Source organism: Syngnathus acus, chromosome 17 (assembly GCF_901709675.1).
Source record: "Syngnathus acus chromosome 17, fSynAcu1.2, whole genome shotgun sequence".
NCBI classification, from domain to species: domain Eukaryota; kingdom Metazoa; phylum Chordata; class Actinopteri; order Syngnathiformes; family Syngnathidae; genus Syngnathus; species Syngnathus acus.
In genome coordinates, this window is record NC_051102.1 from 6,955,087 (window position 1) to 6,970,340 (window position 15,254).

Sequence of the window (15,254 nt, forward strand, 5' to 3'; positions counted from 1 at the left end):
TCCTGGGGTCAAGCGAGGACTCGGCCCCTACAGACCAAGTCAACCGCACGTGTGTGTGTGTTTGTAGTGTATCAGAAAAGGCTGATGTTGACTTTTTTTTTTTTTTTTTTTGTACAAGGAGAAGACCTCATCTTGTTGGGCGCTGCTCACACATTTTTGTACAAGGAGAAGAGCTCATCTTGTTGGGCGCTGCTCACACATTCATAGTGTCTGTGCCTATATCGCATATGGCTCCCATAGGACTCCCCCAATACATGACCAATATTGCACACGCTCATTTATTCGTCTCCATTCTAGACATGCTTTCCTATGTGTGTATGTATACATATTTAGCGTATACATACATAGGTATGTACACCTAGGCACACACATAATTAAACATGTATAAGTGTACATATATATTTATATAGACCTATAAATTTACATGTACATACAATTATAAAATTCTTTGTCCGCACATTCATACACGCACGCGCACACACAATGCATGTGTGAGTCTATATACACAAGATCTCGCACGCACTTTAAAAATAAAAAATAAAATAAAACGTAAAACAAAAAAAAATAATAATATTGGTTCCTATGAAAACAACACCAGGTTGCAATTTGGACACTTTCAATGGATTTCCAATGTGTGTTTTAAAGCTGAAAAATTAATAATAATATTAATAATAACAATAATAATACAATTAAACAGAGGGGTATAATAAAAATCCCTCTAAAAACAGCAAAAGAAAAGGCAATGGTGCTGCAACATGTGGTCCTCACTGCAGGTAAGTGGTTAATTTGCATAATGTATAATTTTAGGATTCTTTCCCTAGAATGTTTATTTGTATTTTTTTTTTTAAATAAACAGCAGTTTATTTATATTTTTTATAAACCAGAAAAAAACCTAAAGTCTACAGAGAAAGTTCCCCCCAACCACCCTCTTTCGCGCAGTCTCCATGTTTTGCTGCCGAAAAAAAAAACCGTGTTTTTGACATCAAGCTGTACAGCGCAGTCGAAAAAACATTACTTACATCTGAGCTCATTTTTGTTTTTTGTCGTTTTTTTTTCTTGTTTTTTTACAGGTACAGCCATAATCAAGGCACAAAGATCTACAAGTAGATTTGTTTTTCTTTTCAATTGAACTTGTACAAAATAATATTACACTTTACAGTCTGTACAGGAGAATTCCACCTTGCACAGTGTACAAGAAAAGAAGAGAAAAAAAAGAAAGAAAGAAAATTAATACATTTTTATCTCCCCTCACCGCAGGTAAAAGGATGGTATGTGTGGGTTGTGTTGGGGGTCCGAGTCTGTAGAGAAAGCGGGGCTAAAGTGCACGCAGCAGCTCCTATGGGGAGGGGGAAATCCTTCTGGCTTGCTGTACTTTTTCTTCATCGTGCACCCCGTTCTTGCTTTTCTCTCGCTCCACAAAGCGTTTTGTTTTATTTTTAACCCCCCCCCCCCCCAAAAAAAAAAGTGGTGACGGGATTAATAAATATCGCATTGATGCTACATTGTGTGTTCCTCTTGTGGGAGAATAATCCAAATCATCATCATTGAGAGAGGAAGAAAAAAAAAGGGTGTTGGGGGGGGGGCAAGGAACATAATGCAAAGTGCATTTATCTCTTCATTTGCTTTGAGGAGGGGGCTAACAGGCACACACGCATTCGCACACACAGGCGTACACACTTTACACTGAGGTCCTGTAGGTGTCTTCATGTATTGGAAAAGGAGACAGGAGGGCAAAGAAAAGGAGGTAGCCGGAAGCTTAGTGGAATGACAAAAAAAAAAAAAAAAAAAATTGGAACGGAATCAACCGAATCTTGCTGCGGAGGAATCCAAAAAGTCAAAGAAAAAGAGGAGGAGGATTTGACACACTTCAGTAGTACTTGATGGTCCTCAGGAGGAGGCGGAAGGTCTCATCACAAGAGTTCGTACTGCCGCAGGTGCATTCTCTGGATGATGTCCCGGCAGTCGTTGAACACCCGCCGGATGTTCTCCGTGTCCACAGCGCAAGTAAAGTGGGGGTAACAGTAGTGACGACCATCGCCGCTCGCCGTACTGATCCGCTATGTGTCAAGAGACCAACAACAGGGACATTTCTTAATGCGCAGCACATTTGCAATACAATATCCAGCCACTAGGGGGCAGAGTAATTCATACAGTCCCCTCCAAAAGTATTGGAACGGCAAGGTCAACTCCTATGTTTTTGTTGCTAGCTGATGCTCATGATGAGAATCATGTGTTGTTAGTGTTCGACAGATGTATATTTTGCTACTTACAAGAAACTCGTCTCTGATGAAAAACTTCGCTCTCGTCACTCTTGGGTCCTCGCCGGGTTCAGGAGTTGCTGGAACAAGGAGGGACTGACTATGAACAAACGCACGTCTGCTCCGAGTGCCACAATGCTGTGTGAGAAAAACCCACCTTCATTTGGTATGGTGTAGCGAGCGTATTCGGGGAAGTAGTCTTCAATTTTGGATTTTCCAGCTAATACCTTCTCGGCAAGCATGTCCTGCTTGTTTAGGAACAAAATGACCGAGATGGTGCGTAACCACCTGCAAAAGCAAGGTGATTACTTTTGGTTCAAATTGGGCAGGGGGAACGGGATCAAAACGGGACTCGCCTGTTGTTCCAGATACTGCGGAAGAGGTCCAAGGCTTCCCGTAGCCGGTTGGTGTTGTTGTCTTCCCTTATTACCATGTTGTAGCTGCTGCTCGCCACCACGAAGATGATGGCCGTGACGTCTGTGACGAGAGGGAGCGTACGAGACGACAACGTGAGCCAGGACAGACAAAACAAAAAACAAAACAAAACAGAAAGAAAAGTAGGCGAGTGTCTGACCGTTAAAGCACTGGATCCATTTTCTCCTTTCGTCCCGCTGGCCGCCGACATCGAACATGCTGTGAGTAGAAGCGACAAAGACACTGTGAGGAAAAACCCACTGGCGCCACCTAGACACAACACAAATCCACATTCAGCATACTTACTGAAAGTTGACTTTGTCGACTTGGAACTTCGTCTCAAAAATCCCTGAAGTTAATACTCGACAGCGTAGCAGGTCCTGAAAAAAAAAAAAGACGGTGGTCACTGTAGGAAACTGCAAAAGATGGTCAAATAAATTTGAGACTGCGGGATGATTTACCTGGTCTGTTGGTGTGTAGTCGCTCTGTCTTACCGAGTCGATTCTGTCGAGGAAACTATATGAACACAGAACACACACAGAGTTATTAACATGAATGACCTTAAATATACACTTTTTGTTAATCATCAATCATCCTGCCGTAAAGGTTATTGTAAACATCAAAAGAAGCCCACTAAGGAGTCTAAGGGGAGGGGATGCAGAGGCGGCCTGTGTCCACAAGGGGGCAGAGCTGATCAATCTGTGCTATTTTTGGTTCCCCCCCCCCCCTCTCGCTGGAGGGATTACATAAGGCAGACAGTGTGTGTGGATGATAGCATCGGATGCTAGCCTAGCTCGACACAAAGCAGGGCCCAGGCCGGCTTGGTGAGCACCATAGGACAGTCAAGACAATAAAATCACATTATGTGTACAATTAGGAACAGTGCTGCAACCTAAAGCAGTGACATCACCGGACACTACATTAGGTACACACACCAGCCAGCAAGAGAGTTGCCTATTGTATCGTTTTTTTGAATTAATAACTTTGCTTGCTCGCGTGAAAAAGAAGCAAGTGATTAGAAGGGAGTGGTGGTCAGTGTGTGTACATGTAGAAGTCCGCCCCTTCCTTTTCCAGGGCCTCATGCATCGCATGCGACTCTGGTACTCGTGTGTACGCAGCCATGAATTATTATTCAACACAGGCGCCATGATTTTTCACACTCGGGCCGACAGAAGTCATAAGTAGTAAAAGTACGTCTCATCTGCACGCTAACGAACACATGTATTGTCAGAAAATATCATATTTTATATATAATATTATTACCACAATGGTTTTTTTTTTTATCCCAAAAGAATTCAAATGGAAAGGGGCAAAAACATCAGCACATACGCACGACAGTAAGGAAACCAAAAAGATGGCAGCACATTGTGCCGCTAATGGTTGCACCCGACGGCGTACAATTCAAAAACTGGGAATAACCTTCAGCAGGTAAAAATATGAACTTTTCTAGAATGTCGACACAATATATTAAACACCTTGATGAGGATATGGAGTCACAACAATTTGGACACCAACAAGTGCTGTTTTGTTTGTTGTACAAGGTTCCTTTGTATAGTTGATCAGTAAATTTCCACTTTATTCTCATGGATAAAATCGGTTCATATATCACACTTGCTTGTCTGTGTTTATACACAAGACAGTTGACTCCTTAGGTGTCCCCCCCCCCCCCTTCCTGTAAGCGTGAGAGACGGCAAAATAGGGACATTCGACGCGGTGGACGCCTGGGGCCATGGGCCCCATGCGGTCCAGGTCACATGTTGCCAGCCATCTAGACCCCCCCCCCCACACACACACACCTCCAGAAAAAAATGGAGGGGGAGCCTCAGGGTCTTGGATCATGGTGAAATGGAGTACTTATACTCAACAAATACTCAAAGTGAGCACCACCAGAGAGAAATTTGACCATCGTAACACTCATGTGTTCATTTGATAATTGGTTTGACAAATAGTACAACATCTTTAATTAGCAGTGCAGTGCGGCGGCCTAATCAATAGTTTCCATATTTTGAACCGCCGGGGCCGGCCGGCAGCATAATGGACTTTTTCACTTGAGCCTCCGACCTGCTGGCGAGGGCCGCACACGACAGCAGTAGCGTCACACGGACAGGAAGAGCACTTCCTTCTTGTCATGTATATCTATTTTAACAATGATTCAAACATTAGGATCTTTTGGCATCATCTCACCATTAAAGACAAATATTTTGTTTTTCTTGCTCTAAAGTCACACAAGTTATGGCAGTAGAAGCAAATGGAAAGAGGGAGACTTCTCATTTTGTGGATACAGTATACTGATTCAGGGGCATATTTTTAGACTGTCAAGGAAAATAAATAATTGTGTTTGAACTACCAAGTCCTAATAAGCAGAGTGTTTTTCTGAAGTATGAAAATACCAATACCGTGACGGGATAAATATCAAACATTGACTGTCGATGGCACCCACAAAAAATCCGCCGTTATCAAAAAAATAAAACAGCTGCAGTCAATCATAACTATAGCGAAGACGTAGATGATAAAAATTCACGTCATTTTGTGAATATCTTTTATGTAGGAGATGTATTAAGCGTCAAATATGCCGTTCATTTGCTAAACTAGAGATGCGAAAGTCATGTCTTCTAAAGTCATCTCGAGTCTTGCGGAAAGATCTCAGGGCCCGTCCATCCAAACAGGAACAAAAACGGCGTACGGATATGATGGATCGCAGAATGAGACCAATCCATCTGCGGCTCTGTGGACCCGTCCTAAATATAGGAGCAGCAGAACGGAGACACTCTAGAAAGTCAAACCAAATCTGGTGTAAACAAAAAGTGGCTGTTCTATGTCAAGGCCGCCGTGTTTCGGCCTTCCTTTCGGACATGCTGAGAGCTAATACATGCTAGTAGCATGTCACTGCTCAATAGAGGCAAACAGACTTGTGTAGATTAAAACTACAAAAAAAAACCTGCAACAAATTAAAAGTCAATGACAAGCAATGACTAAGAGCGGCTGGCTATGGATTTGAATGCTAAGCTAAAACCAACGCTAACAACACTCGAGCTGGTCATGCCAGAAACGATGCCAAACATGTATCCAATTGTCACATGATCCATCGATTGAAAATTCATTTTACCACCGGATGACTCAAGGGCCGAAATTGCCGCACAACCAAAATTTAACTGATTGCCATGTGACCTGATATTTAATCTGATTGTTGCACAACTTGTCAGTTGAATTTCTGCCAGAGCAGAAAGTAATCTGATTTGTGAACAAACAGTCGTTGAATTTATGATGCAGCAACGGTTCATACAATCGTTGCGCAATCTGTCGCTGAATCTCCGACACAGCTCAAATCCATTTACTGTTTGTCTGACCACTTCCACTTAACTAATCTCTAACTTGTACATTGAATTTCTGGCAAAGCATAAACGAATCCGATTGTTGCGCGGCCAGTCATTCAATTTCGAACACGGAAATTCATCCGATTGTTTGAAAATTTGATATTCATCAAATTTCCAAGAAACCAGTTCGATTTTTGATGAATCTCCGAATTGCGGGCGTACTCTGTACACCTCGTATACATCTCAAATATTCCATGTACCCAGTTGTATATCTCCTGTTTTGATTTCTTTTACGAGTGAAGACCCTCGCTTGCTGTTACACCTGGCGGCCAGCGGGAGGCAGAGTTACGATCACGCGGCCACAGCAGCGGCAGCAGAAGCAGCAGCAGAAGCAGCAGCAGTAGCAGCAGCAGCACACTGAGCCTGCCTGCTTTCAGCAGCTGGGTTCCCATGGCAACCCCAGTCGGTCTATACCACTCATCTCCCTCTAGCTCGCCAGGCCGCTTCGATTGCATCCTGCCGTTCGCACGTCGGAACTGAGCAGGACCCATCATGTTAAATCAGCAACTGAGAGAGCTATGGACTGTTTGGTGACAATCAACCCTTACGTTGCTTTTGGTTCTTTAGTACAGCAAAAAATGTTGATGGGTCAACAGATTTAATATGCCATGTAAATTAAATCATGGTAATTAGTGGTATAACAAAAATCCATCCATTTTGTGCACCGTTTATCCTCATTAGTTTTTGTTAGCTTGATTTGAGATGAGAGATTTTAGCTTTGGAATTTTACAATATTCATGACTAATTTTGTTTTTTGACGCTTGGACGACAGCTCGATAATAAATTTAACGCACGTGGTCTTTCTCTCCTTTAAAGTTGAGGTGATCGCAGCACCCCTGTGCCAACTGACTGGGACAGCCGGCGTGGCGTAGGGTGGCGTGTCACCCGGGATGAATCCGACACGCGAGGGGTTATACAAGTTGAGAGCTGAAGCGAGGGGGATAATTGATAAGGATGTTGCCTGTCATGGAGCAGTTAACATGGGTCCCTTGAGACAGGCCGAGCCACAGTAGCGCCCGCTGTCACAAGTAGCCGTGCTGATGAAAAAATATGCATCATACAAATAAGGGATTAGCTCCTAAACGCTTACAATCGTCCAAACATTTCATTTCATTACGGTAGAATGCAAATGATTAAAAGTAGCTTGCCGCTAATCCCGTCAGATCAGGTGGACCAGACTCGGTGATTTGATGAGGAAGTGATTAAAGGGATAACGTCGGTGGAATAATGCAAGTGACACCGCGACAACTTAACCGGATGGAGCGCAGCTTAACTGGATGCCGAATCAAAGCAAACGTGCGCACCGGAGTCGACTTGACTGCCCACACTTTGTCGATGTTGTTCCACTTAAGTCGCGTAGGTGTCAGCAGCGTGCCTTTCAAACTGTCGACCGACTAAACTAGTCTAACGGACAATGCTAAATGCCCAAAACGCTAATGCTAACAATTGACGTGGCATAAATTCTTGCAATCACCGCGTGAACCATCTGACTCGCCAGAAATTCGACAGATTGTCAGTTGGGTTTGCAACGCACTCAAATTTCATTTGATCATAGTGTAATCTGTCGTTGAATCTCCTACACGGCAGACATTTTTGCAACTGTTGATCGACTTGTCTTTGAATTTCACATGCCAGAAATCTGTCGCTTGACCTCTCATTGGATTGCTAAAGTGCAAGAAATTCCAACATTCTGAATTTCAAATAGATGACTTTCAAAATGTGCACCTTCAAAGAGGCATTGAAAATTTGCAAGTATCTCCATCACTATTTTTTTTTTACATTTTTTTTTAAAAGCTACCTACAATGGGACTTTAAACCTGTATAACCTGATATACTGCTGGTGACATTCAACTTATCGCCACCACACAGAAAGCAGGAAACTTCTGTGCAATCCAACATGACGTGTGTTAATATATAACTAAAACTTAAGTGTTCACATAGGTTAGTAGTCCCCACCCTCCCGCATGCTTTGCTCAAGCCGTCTATGCAAACAACCCCAGAGACTGAAAAGATATAAAAGCTTTCCATAAATAGCCCGTTGTGACCTCCTTGGACCACATTCCTCTGGAGGTTAAAGTTGAGTTGACTAAGGGAGGCTAAGCGGAAAGTGGGAACGCTTCTTTTTTTTTTCTTAACCCGGCAGGGTGTGGCCGGCTGGATGATGCTAACACAACATTTCAATGGGCACGGTTAAAGTCGACCATTTGACATTTTAGTACAGTTAGTCTGATCGGTTTAATAAACGGTCCTAATTCCGATCCCCCCAAACTCCCCAAAGGTGCACCCTGGACAGTTAGCCCCGCAGACCAGTTTGGTGGCTATCTCTAGGAAGAAAAAAAACAAAAACCATGAAAAAGTAATTGGACTCAAATTGAATAGGATGTCAAGACATTTTGACTTGACTAACCATTTCGTCATATTCGTCCATCATATTCTAGCCATTCTTTGATGATCAGTTCTCAATTAAAAAGGGGGGGGGAGAGGCCTTTTTTGGGTCATATTTTGCAACACCTGTATGATGATCTTTCTGCTCTTGCAATGTGTTGACGATCATAGAATAGAGTAGAGCAGGTAGGGTGTGGTGAGCAGATGAGGGGGATATACTCACACATCAAATTCACACAGAAGCGTTTTGCGTCTCACCTTCTGCTACTGACCTTCCCTTTGTTTACAGCGCATTGCCGGGATACTCCCTTTGATTCGGCTGCGCACACGTGACCCCGCTGCCAGTTTCTGCTCTGCAGTGCTGCTGCTGCTAAAAATAGCCTTCGCTTGCCCTGGCTCCACTGCTAGTTTACATAAGCTCTAAAGGGGAGGGGGGGCGAGGGGCGCGGGGGGGTGTTCGATGGACGACCATTCCACAATCTCTTTGAGCAGCACCACTGCTGATGTCCTCCAGCGGTCTGTGCCGTAACATTCCCGGTCATCAGCACTGTGTCTTGTATGTGTGTGTGTGTGTGTGCACACAGACCACCAATACCCGCCATTCACATGCCTCCCTCCCTCCCGCCTCTCTGTCCTTTAAAATGGAAGCACATTTTAACCCAAAATAACGCTCTATTTATAGCGCCTCTCCCGTTGGCTTTAATGTAAACGTTTCCCCCACTGCCACTACAGTTCGTGTACAAGATGAGATGGATGAAAGTGGCAAGGGATGAAAGAGGTCATGTTTATGTCACAGGAAAAGTGAGAAAGTCAACATTCTTTACATATTTGTTTGTTTGTTTTTGCTTGTTTCTATTTGTGTATTTCATTTATATTTTTAATAGCAATTTTGGGTCATTTTTTGACCATTTTTGAATGTGTGGATGATGTGTAATATTCCTTCATTTTCTTCCAAATGTTTGTCTATTTATTTTCTAATCTTTATGTATGGGGGTCTAACGTTTTTGCATGTTTTGCTAATATTTAGCCAGTTCTTTTGTATTATTTTTATTTTATTACAATGTTGTATTTTTCCTCTAACAATTTTGTTTATTTTTATATTGTTGTTTTATGAAATTAGGCTAGCAGTTTTCCTTCTAATCTTTTGTATGCATGTGTGGTGGTTATCTAATATAGTATATTTTTGCTAATATTCATATTTCTGTTCTAGTATTTATGGGAGGATTGTCTGTTATTTCTGATTACCCCCCCCCCCCCTAAAAGTTAAAAAAAAATTCTCTGATACTCCCTGTGGACAATGATGAGGACCAAAACTAGCATGGGATGAATAACCAGTCACGTAAAAGTGACAAAGCAAGTCAAGGCGTGTGCATCGCCATGACAACCCGTGAGATACACACAGCAGCAAATCTTGTGACATGTTGCATGGTGCTACCCGGGGCGGCTTTAGGCCTTCGACACTTGAAAACGGACGCAACCGTAAAGTGTGGTGGGAGACATGACACGGGGAACCGTTTCAATGTTAGCGCAAGTTAAATTTGAACGGATCATGTTTTTTTTGTTGTTGTTTTTTTAAATATTCTTAAGCTTTCTGTGGCCTTTTACAAACAAATTGTTAAGTTTTTTCAAAAATGTAACAATATTCAAAAGTAACAATTGATTCAAATAAACAACACGTAAAATAATATGTATTATTTCCCAATGTTTGGTTAGTTAACTCGTCTGTATTATGTAATTTCTTCCAAATATTTATTCTCGAATCAAAATGAGTGGAGGGCGGTGGGGGTCCCACAGGGAGTGGTAACAACCTTGAGGACAGTGGTTTGTGAAGATGGGAGCTTCAAGCAGATCACGTTGTTGAGTTGCTCTTAACACACACACACACACACACACACAAATAATGCGCCTTTGATACAACATCAGTCAGCTGACGACAGTGTCATCTGATTCCAGCAAAGGACATTTGGAAATAATCGTGATTATTAGAGAGCTTTCAAGAACAATTTACTTTTTAGGATGTGTGACGTCGGCACATTTATGACTCATTATTTTTCGATCTACTAACTGAGTGAAGAGGGTGTGAGCCAATGGGAGGGCAGAAGAGGCGGAGCTTTTGCAGAATGAGACTAAGTGCCACATGTCCGGTGCAGGCGCTAAAGTGCAACAAATCAAAAATGTTTTGCTGCAATTGACAGTTTCGAGATCAAAATAGATTTTTGCCGTGGGGAAATTTTATTTTTATGTCTTTTTTTGTATTTTAATTGAGAGTTTTGGAGAAGAAGCTGTGACCACAGTTTGTGCTCTCAACAGTTTGCCGCCCATTGAAAGCCAGTGCATGGGTAGTGCTGGGGGGGGGGGGGCACCCTTGCACGTGTTCATAAAACGTTGATTAAAAAAGATGCCATGTGTGTTTTCCATGAAAAAGAAGGGGTGGGGGGGGAAATCTGGGGTATTTGAACATATTCATTATTTGACAGGAATTTCCTTTCCATTTTGACAATCAAAAATGCCAACCCCTGCTACAAGCAAAGTCATCATCCAAAAAATCTTGTAAAAAGCGTTAAACTAAAGCAACTTGAATTATCCTGTATGTGTGTGTGTGTGTGTGGGGGGGGGGCATATATAAATACATCACTCTCCCGGGCTCTTCCGTGAAGAGAAGAGGCTCCTTATTGAGCAAAGCGACTGTTTGCAAAGCTCTGTTTCGCTGGGCCCTCAAGGGGCCGGGGCCTGGCTGACAATGGTGGCCATTCTTAGCATTTTACTGCCCCAGATGACTGTCAGTGCCCCCCCCCCCCCCCCACACCCAGGGGCTGGTGGCGGGGTCCCGTGACCAGCACGAAGAGAACCAGCCACAGCCTGGCCCAAGACAACCAGAACACGGCCCCACTTGCTGTGACACTGCAGCAGATACGTCTGTCTCACCTGGATTCTCCAATCATCACTATAAAAACTTTTAAATCACACTTAATAGAAATAATAAAACGAGTAAAACACAAATCGGCACGACCCAGATTGGATTTTTTTTTTGGGCGATCTGTATCAGACTTTTTTTTAATGGCAGTCTAAAATACAGTATTTTTTTTTAGAAACAAACTTGTCGTTTTAGGGGTCCCCTGAAAAGCTAAGGAGGATTCCACCAGGACTAGGACATACAGTTTGCCATCTCTAACGTCAAGTTTAAGATGTTCCGTTTACGGTTCCTCATCAATGACTACTTCACCAAATAAGTCCGGAACTCCATTGTGTTATTCCACTGGTAATATTCATTTTGATCACAATGTCCCAAACACTTTATGAATCCGAAGCTCTCTGCAATGGAACCAGTTTTGCAATGTCTAAAAATAGCCCGTGATCAATCAACTGGCAGACACATATCTGTGCTGGTAAAACATATAAATGCTCAGCGCGCAGGACGGATCGATTGATTCCAAAAGCGTCGATGGGGAACGCGCTCTTTGGCTCGGGTTTATTTCCTGTCCGGAAAAAAAAAAAATTGCATGTGGGAATTCTGAGAATTTTGGGGTTTGTTTTACTACGGTAATTAGGTTTTCAGAAAAACACAGTTTGGACAAGCATTTAGCAACAGTGTTGCGGTCGTTTGTCGGCCTTGCCTGTTAATCACAGTTGTGATTGTAAACATCCAAAGTCAAATCTCATTTATGCACCTTTTAAGATCAAATCTTATCTTTTTAGATACATACACAGACTGAACAAAGATGAAGTTATGCTACATGTAATGAAAATGGGGGCTTTTAGAAAAGCGGTGAGAGAGCACGAGAGAAAGAAATCAGAGAAAGATACCGAGGGGGGGGGGGGAAACTGAGATAGAGAGATACGTAGCGATTTATAGAGTGATAGAGCGATTTATGGATGAAGGGGGATTTACTGAACATCATTACCACAGACATGACTAGGTAGACAATACGTAGCCTTTGAGCTGCATGCCTATAGTAAAGCTAAGCTAGGAGGGTCAAAGTCACAAACTAACAACACCTTATGTCGAGGATTGTTGAGCCATTCTTTTCCTATAGTTTCAAAATAAGTCACTTATTTGTCGAGCACCTTTTCAAGCGGTACAGATCATGGATGGGGGTTCCGACTTATTGGTCACGTAGCTCCCACTTTAAAAATGCCTTTTACCATGAAAAGAAAGCATCATCCGAAATTGTATTTAGTACTATCCCGTAGAATTTTCAACTTTTTCCCAGTAAGGTTACATTGATTATGGCCTGTGAGCACATAGCCAGGCAAAGAGCACAGAAAAAGAGGAAGCGTGCTCTGTAAGGCGGAGCTTGGAGAGGCCATGTGAGTGTCACCTGACCGCCCCCTTTTCTCCATTCTGCTCTCAGGCGTAGGACTTGACCCGCACAGTCAAATTTATGTTCGAGGAGTCCGATCTGTTTGGGAAGACGGAGGAGAAGACGAAGAAAAGCTTGCCGGAACCTAGGCTGGATTTTCATTTTTTTAAATCAATGGCGGTGGAAGACCACTAACTAAATCTGTTTAATTTAGTTGCTCACAATCATTCTGAACACAGGTTGTTTTATTGAATTAAAGCCACATTGGACACTTGGACCTGCATTGTAAATCCACTAAACCTAAGTCACTGATTATGTGTGCCTTTGACTGAACTCTACCAGATAAAGTCAAGGCAGCCAACCTTTGGGATGGGGAGGGGAAACAATTGCTCGGTGCATATCTTCATGCTCACTCACCTACAAGTCAATCCAGACGACAATAAGAAAACTTCTTTTGCACAGTCTCCCAAACATCTTGCCACACACCACCGCACTTATCAGGATTTCCAAACAGCGTCAGGAGTTGTACAACAGGTGCTGGGCTCCACAAGACCCATTGTGACCCATATATGCCTTTGTCCCCGTTGGGATGGAGCAATTCATAGTAGATATTTGTTCAATGGATTTGAACATACGCTGTACAAGTCATCGACTACGACAAAGTCAAAGCGACACTGGCTCGAGACCATTTGAAGCTTCAAAACGACATTTTCTCATCGCTGCTAACGGAGTAAAGAATGAACATTGTTCCACTCGAGCCCATTTACAAAGTGTCCATTTCCACATACAGCGAGCTTTTTCTCCATCAGGTGGAATTTGTGGGCCACTGCCCCACTTGTGGACTGTAAATTGTACATGTTAAAATGACTTGCTGGGACTGTACAGACATTGAATGGCTTTGTCATCATCAGGCATGTAGTCGCAACTTGGAGCTTGTCCTAAATAGGTCACCACAGGGTCACTATGTAAGATGGCCTAAATGTTAGAAGTGTCACGATGACTGAAATTTGACAAAAAACATAATCAGTCCTGGCTGCTTTTGTGAAGGATTACAGAAATCAGAAAACGATGACAAGCTGAAATTACTCGAGAGACAATTTGAAGTTAAACAATGGCGCGAGTCTAAACGATTAGGTATTTATTTAAATAGTTGCTGTTTGATAAAAGCCCTTCTGTTTATGATTAGCTTAAGGTAATAATGGAGTTGATTCCTTTGGAATATTTTACATTGCAAAGTAGACCAATTTCACAGAATCTAGCAATCGCACTTGAACTATCTTGGACCTGGATACTCTTTATCTCTTGTGCAAGATACTTCTGGAACCTTAGGCTTGTTGCCTGTGACATGTGATAACAGGGCTGCTCCCTGTGAATTCCCGTAACTTTTTGATCATCTGAGCTGTATTTTGAGTTATTTGTTCTCTCTCTTTTTTTTTTTTTTTTTTTTACTGTGCTTTGTATATGACAAACTGGCTGACTGCAAGATGGCATTTTCATGTTTCATATGAAAGAAAAAAAAAATGGCAAAGAACAATAAAATTACTCAATTTGTTCTCAATTGTTATTGACACTTTAAAACCAACATATTCTTGTGCATTAGTTTCTGCAGGTGTAACTTGTGAGGTGAGTGTATTTACAGTAAATGGGGTAAGGGGGGGGGGGGGGGGTCTTTAAATGATGTAGGCCATCTCAGACTTTGCAAATGTCACACACACACACACACACTGCATTTTCCAAAGGACAAACGCTCGACCGCCGCTTGTCTTGCCACACCGAGAACAAACACGCGGCTGTCATATTCATACGTGACACGACAACGGCGCACGATGCGGGGCTTTTCCGCCACCCACGTAGACAGACGACAATGTCTACACCCCCCGGAAAAAAAAGCACATTGCAAATTGCATAACCTACATAGAAACAAGTGTCACACTCACTATTGTGCGCAGTCGATCAGCTGGTACTCGTTGGACCTCTCGAAGCACGCCTTTACCCCTTCATCGTCCCACAGCTTCTTTGCGTGGTCGAAGAACTCCTGAGGCGGGGAGGAAAGGAAGACACGGTCAGTGAGGCATGACGGGGGAAATAGATGGCGTCTTCCGTGACAATATCACTGCAAGAAGCTACGTTAAGAGAGGCTACATTAATTAGCTATCGGCTACTTATTCACATAGCGACATCACACAAGGTGTTTATTTACGCAACAGCAAATGAAAGTTAAAAAGACAACTAAAAAGGACAAGTGTGGGAAAAAAAAAATCCTGCTAGAATATAAACATGGTCACAGACAACACTGTGGAACGAACACATCAGAATCTCCCGGAGCTGTGTCGTCATCATTTGAGATGCTTTCTAAATATCGTAGTGTAAAATCCTCCATTACGGAGGAGGCAGATTTGGCGGAACAAAGAAATCGTAGAGCAATACTTTTTGTTTCAAGCCGAATAGATCATTGTGATTTTTAACTAAGCAGGCACCAAGGGGCAAACATTTGCAGCGGCCGCCGAAAGTAGCAAAACACG

The 15,254-nt window shown here is 42.7% G+C and overlaps 1 protein-coding gene across 2 annotated transcripts in view; it reads right to left on the reverse strand.

Annotated features, from left to right (window-relative positions):
- Nucleotides 1-58: 58 nt before the first annotated feature.
- LOC119136630 (guanine nucleotide-binding protein G(olf) subunit alpha) overlaps nt 59-15,254 on the reverse strand; it is a 29,734-nt gene continuing 14,538 nt past the window's right edge. For both annotated transcript variants that reach the window (XM_037275214.1, XM_037275215.1), the window contains exons 5-12: nt 14,670-14,767; nt 3,134-3,188; nt 2,979-3,052; nt 2,833-2,891; nt 2,615-2,735; nt 2,416-2,546; nt 2,271-2,338; nt 59-2,057 (exon numbers count right to left, since the gene is read on the reverse strand). In XM_037275214.1, the coding sequence (XP_037131109.1) occupies nt 1,911-2,057; nt 2,271-2,338; nt 2,416-2,546; nt 2,615-2,735; nt 2,833-2,891; nt 2,979-3,052; nt 3,134-3,188; nt 14,670-14,767 (753 nt within the window). In that variant the 3' untranslated portion in view covers nt 59-1,910. The remainder of the gene's footprint in view (nt 2,058-2,270; nt 2,339-2,415; nt 2,547-2,614; nt 2,736-2,832; nt 2,892-2,978; nt 3,053-3,133; nt 3,189-14,669; nt 14,768-15,254) is intronic.